Source organism: Diabrotica undecimpunctata, chromosome 2 (genome assembly GCF_040954645.1).
Source record: "Diabrotica undecimpunctata isolate CICGRU chromosome 2, icDiaUnde3, whole genome shotgun sequence".
Taxonomy (NCBI): Eukaryota; Metazoa; Arthropoda; class Insecta; order Coleoptera; family Chrysomelidae; genus Diabrotica; species Diabrotica undecimpunctata.
In genome coordinates this window covers 66135576-66152079 of record NC_092804.1, presented here as the reverse complement: position 1 = coordinate 66152079, position 16504 = coordinate 66135576, and the positions used below count along the sequence as shown (strand labels likewise).

The window sequence follows — 16504 nt, the reverse complement described above, 5'->3', positions numbered from 1 at the left end:
CATACTGAGATTTGTGATGCGACTACTACGCTCCCCAATTTCGAGGTCTTAAATCTTCATGCCCTTGCGATGCACGTTACAGGAGGAAGAGTGTTGCACAAGAGATTCCTCAGAGAGCTGGCGAACTCAGCTAGTGCCTGACAACTTTTCGTCCTAACTCGTAGAAATAAAGTGGACACTAGACAAAAGAAATGGCCCAGAAAATGACTCAGAAATGAGTCATTATCATCATCCAGCCTTAAAAGTCCATTGCTGAATATAGGCCTCTTGCGCACTCTCGTCCAGTTTTATTTTGTCTTCTTAAATCGTCAGCCCATCGTGTAGGTGGTCGACTGACGCTTGTCTTGTCTTCCCTTGGTCTCCATTCCAATAGCATATTTTTCCATCACTGATCCATCATTCTAGCTATGTGTCCTGCTTATCTTTATTTTAGTGTGGCTATCCTTTCGATGATGTCAGTTACTTTTGTTCTTCTCCTGGTCTCTTCTTTTATTATTTTGTCTCGCAGAGATATTCTTAACATAGATCGCCCCAGTCTTTTCTGTGTGATTCTCAGTTGTTGTTAAATTAAGTGTTTCTGCTCCATATGTTAACACTGGGATGACGCATTGATCAAATACTTTTCTCTTCAGACATGTGGACAACTTACTTTTAATAGTTTCTCTCAGTTTTCTATATGCTGCTCACCCACGACCGATTCTTCTCTTCAGTTCATGGGTCTGATTATCCCTGCCAATCATAATTTCATAAATAATGAAATTAGTAACTTTTCTGAATTTATAAATAAAAATATGGACGGAACGAGAAGAGAGACCACCATAGTAATATACCAACAATATATTATTGTAACGAAGGCATGACCAGTACTGGCTGCCGGCTTACCATCTTTCTGTACGCATGCACTCCCATAGACAGCTGCCACTACCATCTATGCACGCTGGAGATGGAACGCCAGCAACGATATAAAAGACGTCCACCGAAACAGAGAAGCGAGTTCGAAGTGGAGATTTGATCTGGTAAGAACTCCAACCGAGACTTTGAGTATTGATCAAAGGCCAAACGTCCTGGGAGTTTAAGCTGGAGTGCTGATCTGGTAAGAGTTCCTAACCCGGATCTTGGAGTATTGATCTAAGGCCAAACCGTCCTATCGGTAGGCAACTAAGTATTTAAAGTGATATAAGGTTGAATGCTCGAATAAATGAACTTGTATTTCAACTACCATTCTCTCTCCTGTTGCCGACAAGAATGTAGCGTAGAATAATTTTTAAATAATTTTAAACTGTTTGTCCTTGTTTTAGTGTAGTGTTATGTACAATAATTTATCTTTAATTTCATGTTTATTACATTCTGCGCTTGCTGGATAGCCCAAATTTGACGAAATGCCCCTGATGATGCTATAGAAAGCGAAATTACTTGGGCAAGATTTGATTATTAAAATTGTGCTCGATATTTGCCTTTAATTTTTCAAAGTTTAACTAAGTATTTCTTTGTCGGTTTTCGTTCATCGTCAGTATCGAGTAGTGGTCTATTCCTCCACCTCTAACCTAGACTAAGTATTGATTAGTCTTTCCGTGATGTTTGGGTACTGACCAATATATCATCCTTTTATTTCAACTTTTCCGTTGAAGTATATCCGCTGCAGCGGATCGTAGCGTCGTCAATTGATTCACCAGGATTCGTATTTTTATTTTATTGTACATATTATATAAAAGTTAATTTTATTTTATTATTTATTTTAAATATATTTTTATTTACATTAAACTTATGTTTTACTGAGTTTCTGGTGTCTAATAAAGATACACGTCAAAATATTAAGTAAAAACTTAACTAAAAAAATGAATATTTTATACAAGAATGAGTGCCAACAAAAATGCAAATGCATAATATGCATTATATTATAATCTATAACTTAAAATCCATCAATAGAGTCTTACAAAATTGTGGTAATTTGTGTTATGTAAAACATATCATCAAGATAAAAAAATTACTGGTTTCAAAACATAAATATAATAACAAATGAATCTGAAAATTTGTGGCTTATAAACTTTTAGAATTGGATGTGGCAAGGATGTTCTTTTCAACTCTTTTATGTATACCCGAAAACGTCGTAAACGTTTTTAAAAATCTAAAACCCACTCTTGAGATCAATGAGAAACCAACAAAAAGTTTCCATTGTAGTTTTTCCCAGAATCTAAAATTGTGGGTAATCAAAGCTTTATCTTTTGAAAAAGACATTTGTTATACTTGAAAGCTTTTAAAATATGGTCATTTAGTCCATTAACAATCAATTACAAAATAAAATTAATAATACCTAATTATTATACCTGCAGTAAAAAAGTTAAAAAATGCAAAACGTTGATAACATACTACAAGGAAAACGATATAATCTTTGGCTGGTTGTTTATAAAAGGGAAGATTGAAGACAACTACTGACCTAGTTTTCATAAAATGTCTTAACGTTTTATAAGTAATGTCAAAAACAAACTAACTTTTTTACAATTATTGCTAATCTCTATGGAAGACAATCTTTAAAACCAGTAGAGACAAAATACATGTGTGATGGAATTAAGTTAAGTGGAAGCAAAAACAATCTATATAGAAATTGAAGAAATCCACGGACGTGTGGCATTTGTTTGCTTTTTAAATTAAACGCGTCCATTCGTATAATTCGATCGGTAGACACAAGAGAGAGCAAAATGTTACCGAACGAGCGCTTCAATGCATTTAAATAACCTTCATTTTTTAAACATTTAATTTTGCTAAGTGGATTTCTAGTAGGTACTTTCAGTTGTGTAGTCCAGAGGAATTATGGCAATGAGCAGGGTTGGCTTAAAATAAAATTTTACGTTTCCATTGCATTGTTTCAAATCTTTTTAACTTTAATTAGAAACTTTTGGAAACAAAATAATGTACTTTTTAACTATCTAATAGACGGTTAATGAATAAATAAATGCAACTACATATGAATGTACATCAAATTTTCTTATTTAATCTGAAATTTCACACTTCAGAATCACAAAATGGTCATCTTGATGAAGTAAAATACGTATAATTAATTCGTTGAAAAAATATTTTATCTTATTTTTTTCTAACAATTATTTTACTAATTATACTTTCCAGTACTTTTTTTATGGAATATACTAGGTGTCAATCAGCCAGTCACATGACTAATACATCAAACAAAAATTTAATGACCGTTAATTTTTTAAAATATCAGTAACGAAGAGTTGAATTATATGATTTAAGTACTGAAATTAAATAGATAGATATATTTAATGAGGTGGCATTTGGCCACTGCGATATTTTTCGATTTATTGTCCTCTAATCCTAGACTATATTCTCTAGCCTCGCCTTTTTTAAAAGGTCTAATAGCTTAGAGACTGAATCTTCCATGCAGCTCTTTGCCGGTTGCTTTTCTTCGCCTAATGTAAAGAATCGCACATTTGCCAGCCTATCGCACTGACACAAAATGTGCTCTGCGGCTTCTACCTCTAGGTGACAGAATCTTCATAGATCTTCATCTGTTAATCCTATCAGCTCCAACTGCCTATTCAGCTTACGCTTACAGTTGCCTGTTAACAGAACTACTGCTTTGACTGATTTCCTGTCTTTGCTTATTAGGTCTGCTGTAAATTTTGGCGAATGTTCTATAATGAACTGTTTCGCCTGTCTTTGTCCTGGTGAATTCCTCCACCATTCCAGAGATTTGTGTGCTATCCACTTTCTTGTAGCTGTTCTTGTTACTGCATTTGCAACGCCGGAGAAGTGTTCCGGTCCAACGAATGGCATTAATGAGCTTTGTTTCGCCATTTTATCTGCTTCTTCATTGCTCTTATGACCCTCGTGCCCTGGTACCTTGCTAAGGTCTCCTAGTTTATTTAGTGCACCCACACACCGAATTTTTTAACAATCTCTTATAATTTCCTACTTTTTTATGTTTAGAGACTTTACGTTCAAAGTACCGATGCGAAGTATATTTCTCGTTTTCCATAAATTCGTTGTCCTCTTTCTCGCGTTAATCGTTGTAATGAAATCATTCCTGTTATAAAGTATAATACAGTTTCGGTGGCATAATACCTATTTTAAGACCGAAAATCTGATTAAAATGGTAATTTTAAGATTTTGGAAATATAAGTACATATCTATCTTAATAATATGTAATTGGGTGCATTTATTAAAAAAATTGACCCAGTTTCGAAGTTATTCTTTCGACGCTTAAAAGTGTTAAAAATAATATCATTGTAATGAATTTTTGAAGTTTGATTTGCTCAATTGTTAATTTTTGTTACAGGTTAGAGCAACGGGCAAGATGTATGCTTGCAAAAAATTGGAAAAGAAACGGATAAAAAAGCGGAAAGGGGAAGCTATGGTACTCATAGAAAAACAGATTTTACAAAAGATTAATTCACGGTTTGTTGTCAGTTTGGCTTACGCCTACGAAACTAAAGACGCTTTATGCCTTGTATTAACTATAATGAATGGTGGAGACTTGAAATTTCATATTTACAACATGGGTGGCGACCCAGGATTGGATATAACGAGGGCGAGGTTTTATGCTGCGGAAGTTGTGTGCGGCTTAGACCATCTTCACCAACAGGTAAGTGTGTATAATTTTCGTAAAGACGTAAAACTACGATGGTTTATATAAAAGAGCTCAAAACTTACTTTAACTTACTTTACTTACTTACTTTTTTAGTAATTTTTTTACTACTTGAAATGAAAAGAGAATATTTACCAGCATCGTTTGTTATCCAAATAGGATGAGCCAGATTTAGCGGGGTTATTTAAACACCGTCACTGATAGGTATATTTACCAGAGATATTCTGGTTTCTTGTTAACACATATCTACACTTGAGTGCAAAAAAATCGACTTAAAATTATTTTGCGAAAGTACATCTCCTGTTTCAATCTAAAAGGTATAAATTTAATAATATTTATTGTACAATTATTATCCTCATTATTGAGTTTGAAAAAAGTTTTAGTTTTTGGTAAATCGGGTGACGTATTACAAATAAATAATGCAACACGTAGAGAGGGGGTCAGAATTTGACTCATTGAAATCGACACGCACCGACTTAACGCGTTCGGTTAACATCGTAGGCATCAATTTCCATAGCGATGCACTAAAACATGAGTCAATTAAGTTCGCAACTTCACGAATGATCTGTCAAAGCAGCTCAAGCAGTAGCATTATTAAGAGAAGACCTGAGCCAAAGGGCCGTGGCAAATCGACTAAATTTAAGCCAATCTGCTGTGTCCCGAGTATATCGTCGGTGCCAAGATACTGGTGAATATGTCCGCCGACAAGGAGGAGGCCGTAAACGAACAACAACGGAGAGAGATGATCAATTTCTTGTATCTAAATCTCTGAGAAATCGACATTTGACTGGTGCTAATCTCAAAGAAGAGCTTAGAGAGATCCGAGGTGTGGTTACTAGCGTTTGGACAGTCAGAAGGAGACTTAAAGCAGCCAACCTGACACCAAAAAGGGCAGCTACGAGTCCCAAGCTAACTGCAGCCCAGAAGTAAAGGTGACTAGAATTTGCTCGTGAACATCTGGATTGGGACGACTATCAATGGAGTCAGGTATTATTCTCCGACGAAAGTAGGATCTGCCTACATGGCAACGAAAAGAGGCGTCGAGTCTATAGAAGGCCAGGAGAACGATTTGCTCAATGTTGTATACGAGAAATTGTGTCATATGGAGGCCGTTCTTGTATATTTTGGGCAGGCATTTCCATGGATCGGAAAACCGAGTTGCTTTTCGTGCCTGGTGGAGGTTTAACGGCGGATCGTTACATCAGATATTTTGGAGGAAATGTGGTTCCATACGTGGGATTTATTGGTGATGCTTTATTTTATTGCATGATAATGCACGATGTCATACCGCACGAGTCACCACCACCTATCTGACTGAGATCGGTATACCTACTATAAATTGGCCTGCGTTGAGCCCGGACATAAATCCAATAGAGTATGTTTGGGATGAGCTTAAACGAAGGGTCCGAAACAGAAATCATGCACCAAGGAGCATAATGGAATTGAGGGCTGCGCTTAATGATGAATGGGAAGCAATGCCTCAAGAATTTATTAGAAAAGTCATCCGATCCATGCGAAATCGACTGGAAAGTGTAATTAGTAATAGGGGTGGTAATATCAGATATTGAAAAATAAAAAAATTTCGTTTCGTAATTGATGATTTCTCTGTTCATTATGTCTTTCTTGGGATAGTTCCAATGATGAATATTTGAGAAACTCTGTTCGTATAGCATATTGTTTTTATAATGCGTCTTCCAAATAATGAAATAGCGGTTTTTGTAAGTTAAATAATAAAGTTACTGTTTGCACATTACATCTTGTTATTTTCATACTTCTTACATTAAACCAGATGGTGTAATCTCAAATATCGCTTTTGAGTCGATTGTTTTGCACTCAAGTGTAGTTATAAATATTATAATATCTGAATATAATATCGGAAAATCTGATTTAAATGGTAATTTTAAGATATATATATATAGCATAAATATTATGTTTATATGGGATTAAGCCACAATTATTATGAAAATTACATTTTTAACTAACTAATGTTTGACGTTTTGATTTCCACTCCGGAAATTGTTTTCAAAGAGATTATTTTAAAAATTGTTCGAAAATGTATAATTGTTGTTATTATGTTATGTCTTTTCAAAATTGACGATTAACATACTTGGCCTCGATCTTATGAGCAGCAGCATGCTTATGGTTAAAAAAGTCTGGGGGTGCTGTTCTTACCCTAGGAATATCAAGTTCTGACTATTTTCTGACTAGTTTTTTGTGTTATCTGTTGTGTAATGTGTATCGCAGTTGTGCTTTTGTAACGTTAGTTGTGTAATTTGTGTTTGTGTATTGTGTGTTGCATATATACTGTGTATAAATTGTAGAAGATATTTCTCCGACTTCCTATTACTCCGCTAATGTTTGTATATTCTTGTTATTGACTTCTTCTTTTAGTATTGGCAACACAATTCTGCTACATTCTGCTGATAGGTTTGCTATCAATTTTCTTCGTTAAGTAGAATGCGAGCTGCTTCTTTGACTTTTCTCTTTTTCATGTCTGTTTCTTTCAAAATTATTGATGCATATTTCCATTGTACTCGTTATTGTTCTGAAGCTATTTTCTTGTGGCATTTTAAATTAATTACTATTTACATGGGAATAAGCCACAATTAAAGGTTAAAATACGTTTATTGACGTTTCAATTTCCACTTCGGAAATCTTTTTCGTTTTCCGAAGTGGAAATTGAAACGTCAATAAACGTATTTTAACCTTTAATTGTGGCTTATTCCCATGTAAATAGTAATTTATTGTACTCGTTGTCCCCAGCATGTTTGCATATCTGGGATTTCTTGAAGTCTCTGTTCTTGATGTATGTTTCATGCTAGTTTATCCTGATACTTAGTGTTCTTTCGGTTTCTCCCACGTAGAAATTTTTGCCTTCATGTGCTATTTTATAGATGCAGTTTTTTTTATCTTTCTTGTGTGTTGTTTGGTTTGGTTTTGGACAAGATAGATCTTACTGTATTGGTTGTTGTGAATGTTGTTGAGATGTACTTGTTTCCTACCCTTTTCAATATCCTTTTCTGAGAACCCCTTTACATATGGTGTTGTTGTCACCTTTGAGTCCCTTCTTGTGGGTATTTCGGGATTGCTTGTGGTATTTTGTTGTTTCCTTTCTTCAACTCTTGTGGAATTCCTTTTTAATAAATGACATATGAAATATTTTAGTCAAAATATTTGTTATCAGATTTTTTCTTTCTGAAATGCAATTTCATTAGAGCAGGTACTTCGGGGTCTATCATATAATGATTTGAATTTGATAATTCCTTTTTTATGTTTGCGTTGTGGTTGGAATGGTATTTTAAATATCTGTTGGTGTGGTTTGGTTTTCTGTAGACGTTAGTTTCATATCCTGTGTCTTCTTTTGTGATTAGCACACCCAGAAAATGTAGTGAATTATTGTTTTTTGTTCCATAGTGAATTGAATTAATTTTGTTTTATTGCTGATATCCATCAGAAATTTATTCAATGCTTTGGATTCGTTAGGACAAATCGACAACGCATATATCCACCATATTGTGGGTTAATTGTCTTATTTGAGAACAATGTTTTGTTCGAAAATCTCCATGAATATATCTGCTAATAATGGAGATGAGGATGAGCGCATGGCTAATCCGAAATTTTGCTTATAAAATTATTATCTAGTTGAAAATAAGTGTTATCTGTGCAAAGTGTTAGCAGCTTCATGATAGCTGATACATTCAGTTTGGTTTTTGTTGTCAATGTATCATTCCTCCCTAGTTTGCCTCTTATTATTTTTAAAGTTTTTTTTTAATACATGACTTTTAAAACTGACTAGCATATTATTGGAATTGTAATCTATTTCTACTAGTTTTTGTAAGAAGTTCTATGAGGTTTTGATAAATGATGTGTTGTGTGCTCCAAACTTACCATCCAGGGAAAAGTAGAAGGCAAAAGAAATAGAGGTAGATCTCCCACACGATACACGGACCATATTGTTGCTACCATTGGCGCTCCATTGTCAGAATGTGCTAGAATGGCAGAAGATAGAAAAACGTGGAGGAACATTGGGAAATTTAGCTAATAGCTTCATGATATCACGATACCTGCATCAGGTTAACGACTAAGAAGAAGAAGAAGAAGTGTTGTGTGCTGGAGGCTGTATTTTGCCCACGAGGAACTTTCATAGTCTGCTGGAAGGAGAATCGATGCTACTCCAAATTGGTCTAAGGGGTATATTTGATTTGTGAATTTTTGGAACTCCATATAGGTGTGGTGTCCTGCTGTAGTGTGGTTTTAATGTTCTTCTGGTAGTCTGTCAGGTCTTCCTTAAATGTATGCAGTGTTTTATATTGTGATTGCCAGTGATTTGCTTGGGTCTATTTTTAGTTTGGTGTAAATGATCAATTCTTGCATTTTCTCCTAGTATTGGCTTTTGTCCATAATTACACTTACGTTGCCCTTGTCAGCTTGTAATATTATTATTGACTAATCCTCTTTTATAGCTTTGATAGCTTTGAGTTCCCCCTTACTAACATCTGCTTTCATTTTTGTTTTTCTCCAGTTCCTTTTTTGGCATAGTACTCTATATTCTTCCTTTTCGTGTGTTGGACAGACATACTTGACAGACTTTTTCAACCGCGCTGATTTGGTCTGGTTTAGGAACTGTTGGGCGTCTTACAGCATAATTTAGACCTTTTGAAAGCATCAGGTTTTGTGTTGAGGTAAACTTATTTTTTGATAGATTGACAACTATTGTGGTGTTTGCATTGTGTCTTACTAGGTTATTGTATTTGTTGTTACTGATGTTTTTGTAAAGGTTGTTGAATTTGTTAATGTGTGTGGTTCTTTGTTTCTTTAGTATTTTTTGTGTGTTGTATGCGTTCGTGTATAATATGTATGTTCAATGCATTATTCTACTAAAAGCAGAATTTGATATTTTAAAATACAGAGAGTTTTAAATACTTACAATTTCCTGTTTTGAAGAATATAAATTAAACCTGTGGTTTATATAATAATCTTATATAAATTGGCTTTATTTAAAATTCTGTCCAATCTTCTGCTTGAATAAGGTAGACTTATCTTCAAGCTCTTGGGGATAATGTTATTGTTTCGACACCGTCATAAGAATTGGATGGAATTCTTTGCATGAGCCAATTTCTTGGACAATGAACCTAATTTACTAAAATCTATATTCATACTAGGCCTGTACCTGTTGTTTAACATGGTTCAATGTAGATACATATGTATCAAATAGCAACCTTACTATTTTTGTAAGTCTGATGCTGCTCGTGCCAGTTTTAGAATCTTTATTTTGGTTATTATTTGTCCCATTTTGTAAGGTGTGTTATTCGATTTCTTTTTCAATTAGTTTTAAAAGGTCACTGACTCGAAATATATTTTACAAACCAAACTTTGTAACAAGTCGGACACCATAAATCTTATAAATCGTAATGTGACTTCTTACCTAAAAATACATAAAGTTAATAACAAGGTACCACGTCCAATTTGCCATAAACATGCATTAACACGATCTCTAAAATTCTCTTCTTATAACTCATTATACGAGTATATGAAGCACGTCTGAGTATATTATAGCACGTTATTGTTCAGTAATAGAACATTATGGCAATTTGTTGACCAGTAAATAATGCCAAAAATGTCTTCTTCTAGTTCCAATCAAAATATGTTAGGGTTAACAATGGAGATTGTTTCAATCTCAATAATTCTATTAAGTGACATAGAAATCCGAAAACCCATTATAAATTATTGTATTTTGAAAATATTTGAAATATGATTGAAACAACTTACGGGGGTAAATCAATAATGTGTTGATGCACCTCGGTGGGCAACATACTCTTGGATACGCTTGGGCTCGCTTTTGATTACATGGTCACTATCCTTCTGGGATAATTCATTCCATGTCCTAATTAATTCCTTCCGACTGCTCTCAACGTTTGGTGAAGATGCCCTAAATTAAGCAATTTCCGTCTCATCATGTCCCACACGTGTTCAACTGAGGATAAATCTTGAGATCGTGGTTTGCCGGGGCAAAATATTGATTCCAGCCTGTTTGAAGGAGTCTATACTGACTCTAGCCATATATGGCATGGCGTTAAACTGCTGCAAAATTGGATGTTGATGCGTCTGAAGGTAGATTAGAGGTGACCTTGAACCATAAGCGATGGCAATGCCATAACTTCAACAGTTCGGTCCATATGCTGTTCGACAAAAAACTGTGTATTTCTTCTCTCACCACGTCATCTTCATCCCTCTTTTAGAGGTTAGAAAATTTAGAAAAAATAATAAAAAACAAAATCATGATATGACTGAATTTCTAGTCATTTATGCTTTTAGGATTATGCTTTTTTAAAATTATTACATTGGCTAAATTTTATTACATTGATTCTTATGTATTGCAGGGCATTGTATATAGAGACTGTAAACCAGAGAATATACTTCTAGATGACGCAGGTCACGTGAGGATCTCAGATTTAGGCTTAGCTGTAGATATTCCTGAAGGAGAATCTGTTAGGGGTAGAGTTGGAACCGTAGGATATATGGGTAAGTAATATAATATAAGTTAACAATAAACGTACCTATGCAGTAAAACATCTCTGAAATATTCAAAACTGGATATTTTTAACGAAATAGAAAAAATTATATTTTATAACCTAAAAGTTTATCTTTGAATTAACTACCTTCATTTTTTTACTTAGATCGTAGAAAAACTTTTAGTTCCGATCCCAGATATCTAAAACTATCACATTTCACAATCAATTCACCATCGACACTTGTCATGTAATTTGAAATAGTACTTCTGTTTAAATGATTATACTACATAGGTACTGTGTCACTGTGTACACTTGGCCCAGTGGCTTTAAAATTGTTTCTTCGAAAATTTCCTATTATCCGATCAAACAATAATAAGAATAAAAGGAATAATAACAGCCTTGTTGCAATTTTATTTGAAATTTATCAGTTTTTTTCCCACCTGCCATAACACGAGTTATTACTCCATCATACATATACCTCCCATATTTTTCTTACATTCGCCGGAAACTCTTGTCTATTGAGTGCCACCAGAAACTCTCGAAGTACTCTACCACACGCTTTCTTAAGTTAAACGAATACCAGATGAGCGCCTATTTCTTTATTCTTACATGTTTCGATCAGCTTCCTTATAATGAACATACAGTCTCTGATCTACTTTGTATAAAATCATCTAAATTATTTGTGTATTATTGAATATATTTGTTTGTGAACGCAGGTATCGTGATACTACATTCCCATTTATCTATCATTTGTTTTACTTCCATATTTCTATCAAACCAACGTAATCCAACTTATTTCTGTCTTTCCTAACGCTGTGGACATTTCCTCGCTACAGGAATATCCTTTCTTTTTGACATCCACTTTGAAAATCCACTTTTTGACATCCAGAATTCTAAGCTGATTTCTGTTTGTTCTCCGCAGTACTTCAACGCATGTCCGCCCAATACATATTTTATCATGCCATTGACCGTATACTTTTCCAGTAGAAGTTATGTTGTTTTCGGCCGCTGAGATTGCTTTTTGATAATATTAAGGTCGGCTCGGTACCGAAGTACTTTGTAGCTGATCCGGTGCTAACAAGATCATCAGCTCTTTTATTGACGTATTGACGTGCACCCATACCAGTATGACACTAATATGTTAACTTAGCCTATCCAGTTCTTCTTGACATTTCCACACTAGCCTAGAGCCTAGCTTAGGTCTCCAAAGAACCCAAACATTACTATATGTGCGTATATTGATCTACCAAGTTCAAAATTTCAAAGTTAATTTCTCTTGCACAGTACAAGATAAATAATCTGCATAAATAATAAACAAGCATAAATATCTGCCTGAAATGTGAAGGTATATTCTCTTAGTGAAATAAAAATGCTTACATTTATATCACTACTGTAAATTTCTGTACCCGACTCTTCTGTCATTTTAGACTCGTCTGTGAGGAAATATCTATTGCTACTGCTACTTCCTTGTCCCTTTTAGCGATCTTATATAGGACCCCGGCACTGTTCTTAGGTAAAAGTGGTTTCTGTTAAATTGAACATGAACACTGTTCTTTGAACATGTTATGAGAGTAGACACAAAAAAACATGGAAAGACTTATCCACGAAAAGGTAGAAGGCCGAAGATCACGAAGAAGATATCCAGCAAGATGGATCGACCAAATTACAGAAATATACAAGAGATCTATGCACGAGTTAAAAGAAATGACCGGGGACAGATATCTTTAGACACAGCCAATATACGACATTCCATAACCACTGCACTCCCTGCGGGAGGTCAGGACTCAAGAGAGAGACGGGTAATGGTCTCAATTTTTTAAAGAAAAAATTGGTACGCCACTGAGATATTTCAAATTATAAATTATTTTTATATTTTTCGTTTAATTTGTACTAAAAAATCTTTCTTATTTTTTTTTGTCATATGAGGCGCCTTAAGGCACCTCGTATGAGGCGCGCAAAACAATAACAGAAAGTACCACTAACAAAATTATTTTAAATAGGCACAAAGTTACAAAAAAAAATGTTCAAAATAATCCCCTGAAACGTAACACAAGATTCAACTCTTAGACTCATTGGTTGTCGTATTCGTGCAAATATTCTTGGTGTATTTTTATTTACTTATGTAAAAGTGGTTCCTATTATATTGACTGAGACTCAGAAAATAATTGATTTTGAGTTACAGAGATTCAAAAATAATTTTTAATTTGAATTATCTCAGTGGCGTAACAATTTTTTCTTTAAAAAAATTGAGACTATTACCCATATGCGCGCCAATGATGGATATAAGAAATTCTTAGTTGTATGAAAAAAAATCTACTATAACTATCTCTTAAAGCTCACCAAATTTCATTTGCGGATCTCAACCGGTTTCAGAGCAATAAATAAATCGTCAATTTGTAAGACAAAATTCAACACTCTGTATCTCGGAAAACGAAGCGTTTTGCGGATATACGTTTATATAGCAAAATTTCATTATTTTTGTCATACAGAATCACTCCTTGAAGTTTGTTGTAATTATTTACTAACACCCTGTATACCCTGTATATTATACATTGATTTCTGAGTCTGAGCAATGAGAAGTTTTGATCACCATGACCAAGTATACCTCTCTGCAAAGTTTCAGTCAATTTAACTGAAACCACTTTTACATAAGCAAAGTGCCGGGGTTCATTGAAGATTTGTTTCAGACCTATTTTCTTGACAGTCTTTATACAGTTTTCCCTTTTCTTTTATTTTTTCTTGGACTTTGTTCCACCACCAGCAGATCTCCATTTTCTTAAATTTCGTTTTCGTAGTTCTTAATAATTATTAAATTGCAGTATTTCTAATAATAATAATGCAGTATATCTCTATTTTTTGCTTTTTTCTTTTCCAACAGTGGTTCCAATGTGTATATGTGGTCTATGCATGATCTTCCTGCCGTGAAGCCTGCCTGATCCTCCCCGATTTTGCCTTTTATCGCTTGCTCTATCTTTTCTCGCAGTATCTTCCCATATAATCTTTGTATTGATGATATTACGCTTATTCCTCTGTAGTTTTCGCATCGTTTTCTATCTCCTTTCTTAAATATAGATGTCATATATGCTTCCGTCTATTCCTTTGGGAGCTATTCTCCATTTATGGCTTTCTGAAATATCCATTGTATCATCCGGTGTAATTTTTTTGATCCGTATTTTATAAGCTCAGGTGAGATGCCTCCAGGTCCCGGTGCTTTCTTATTTTTGATTGCTTTTATGGCCGTTCTCATTTCCCTATCTGTTATTTCTATTTCTTGTTGTGGGGATCTGCTTCGTCTTCGCCTGTTTTCTTTTCCAATAAATTGTGGTCTTTGTTCTGTTAACAGTTCCTTGTAATAGTCCTTCCATTCTTTGTCCTGTATATTTCCCAATTTAATTTTTTCTTTTAAATTTTGTTTCAATCCTCTCAGTACTTTCCATGATTCTGAAGTTCTTGTACCTCCTATGTATGTTTCAATATTTAAGCAGGTTCTTTCCCATTCTTCATTCTTTTCTTGTGTTATTTGTTTTTTCACTTCTCTATCTTTTTCTCTATATTCTTTATAAACTTCATCGTTGTTTGTAGTCAGCCATTTTCTGTATAGTTGCTTTTTTTCTTCAATTATTCTTTTTGTTGGTTCATTTATTTCATAATAGTGCTGTTTATTTGTTTTATGTTCTTTTTCTCCAAGGGCTTCGAATGTTGCTTGTTTTATACTCGCCTTTATATGCTCGTATATTTCTTCGATGTTGCCATATCTAAATTTTATAATTTTTGGTTTAGACGTTGTTGGTATAGTTCTCTTATTGATTGTTCTTGGAGTAGTTCTATATTGTATTGTTTTTCTCTTATAGAATTCAGCGGTTCTTCTGTAGAGGGGGTCTTGTTATGTTTCCAATTTGCTGTCAGTAGTTTATGGTCCGTTCCACATTCTGTTCCTCTTCTGACTCGCACATCTTTGATCTTTATTGTGGTATTTTGTTTGATTATTATATAGTCTATTATCGATTTATCTTTCGTGTTTCTTGCGTCCATGTATATTTATGAATATTGTTATGTCTGAAGAATCCGTTGGTGATTTTTACGTTGTTTAGTTCGCATAATTCAATCAGACGTTTTCCATTATCGTTTTATTCATCCTCTCCAAATCTCCCCACTACTTTATCGTTTTCTTTCCTTCTGATTCTGCCGTTAGGGTCTCCTGTTATAATTATCTCCACGTTCTTCTTAATTAAGAAGAACAATTCTATTTATTAATACTAAAACAAATTTTTAAATTTATATAGTTTATAGAGCTTTCCTGTATTTGATATGTGAGTAGTATTTGTTTCGTCGAAGATTAAAATTTAAATTAAATTCAATTCAACTAACACAATTTTGCTTTAATAAACCCTATATGAATAGCTGACTGACTATTTAGTGCAACTTCCATAAGATTGGTAACACCCAATGGCAGTAATGTCCCAATACAATACTTGGTTTGTCAATCTCACTCTCAATTAATGTTATAACTACTAACTCAATTTGTTATTATTTAGTGTCATTTATTGTGTTTAAGTTGTTTATTACTTGTTTTGCATCATTAGAGCCTAATGATGGGGCAAATATTGTAAGCCTAGAAATTGGTAGCCCAAAATTTACCAACTTTATTAAATAAAAACCACTTAAGATTGTGAGTATCGATTCATTTCCCATATACTAGTATTCTACTTTTACTTTATGTTCTTTTCTTAGCCTTGTTGGATTTAATAGTGTCACGTCAATAGTTTTCTTATTATAAATAGATTATATATATAATGGAGCAAAATTATGGTATCGGCGTATTGAAGGAATATTAAAAAATCTATAGTGTATTTATTTTTATTATCCAAAATCACCATTAAGATATTTCCGTATTAATATCCAAATTAAGATATCTCCTTTAATAAAATTTATTGTCGAACGGTCTTACCGCCCATTAATTCTTTAAAGTGCTTCTAAAATTTACCTCTTACGTTCCATTCTAATTTGTGGAGAAAATCCCATAATTTAAAGTGAATAATGCATTTTTAAAGATTTCCGTCGGTATCTTAAAATCCTTTATATTTTGGAGAATACTTCAGCTTTTTTTTAACTCACTGTTCCATTTCTGAATATCTTGCGATCCAATTTTATGTACAATTTTAAGAATTGAATTAGATCTCATTCGCATTTAGAAAATGGAAGCTTTGAAACATTAATTATATTTTTTTAAATATAAGTTTCCGGTTTTGAAATACAAATAACTTCCGGAGAATGAATTGAATCACGGGATTATTCCTGTATTTGAGACTAACAAGCTGCTTCTCAGGAGATTCATTTTTAATATCTACGCTCTAATGTGTCTTTTTGGAACAGTTGGGGGTTATGCCTTAAG

General features: G+C 33.8%; 1 protein-coding gene across 1 annotated transcript in view; it reads left to right on the top strand.

Annotated features, from left to right (window-relative positions):
* The window catches only part of Gprk2 (G protein-coupled receptor kinase 2), a 400249-nt gene that overhangs the window by 368411 nt on the left and 15334 nt on the right, over positions 1 to 16504 (top strand). The window contains exons 5-6 of the mRNA XM_072523056.1: positions 4292 to 4597; positions 10981 to 11122. Of these exons, the coding sequence (XP_072379157.1) occupies positions 4292 to 4597; positions 10981 to 11122 (448 nt within the window). The remainder of the gene's footprint in view (positions 1 to 4291; positions 4598 to 10980; positions 11123 to 16504) is intronic.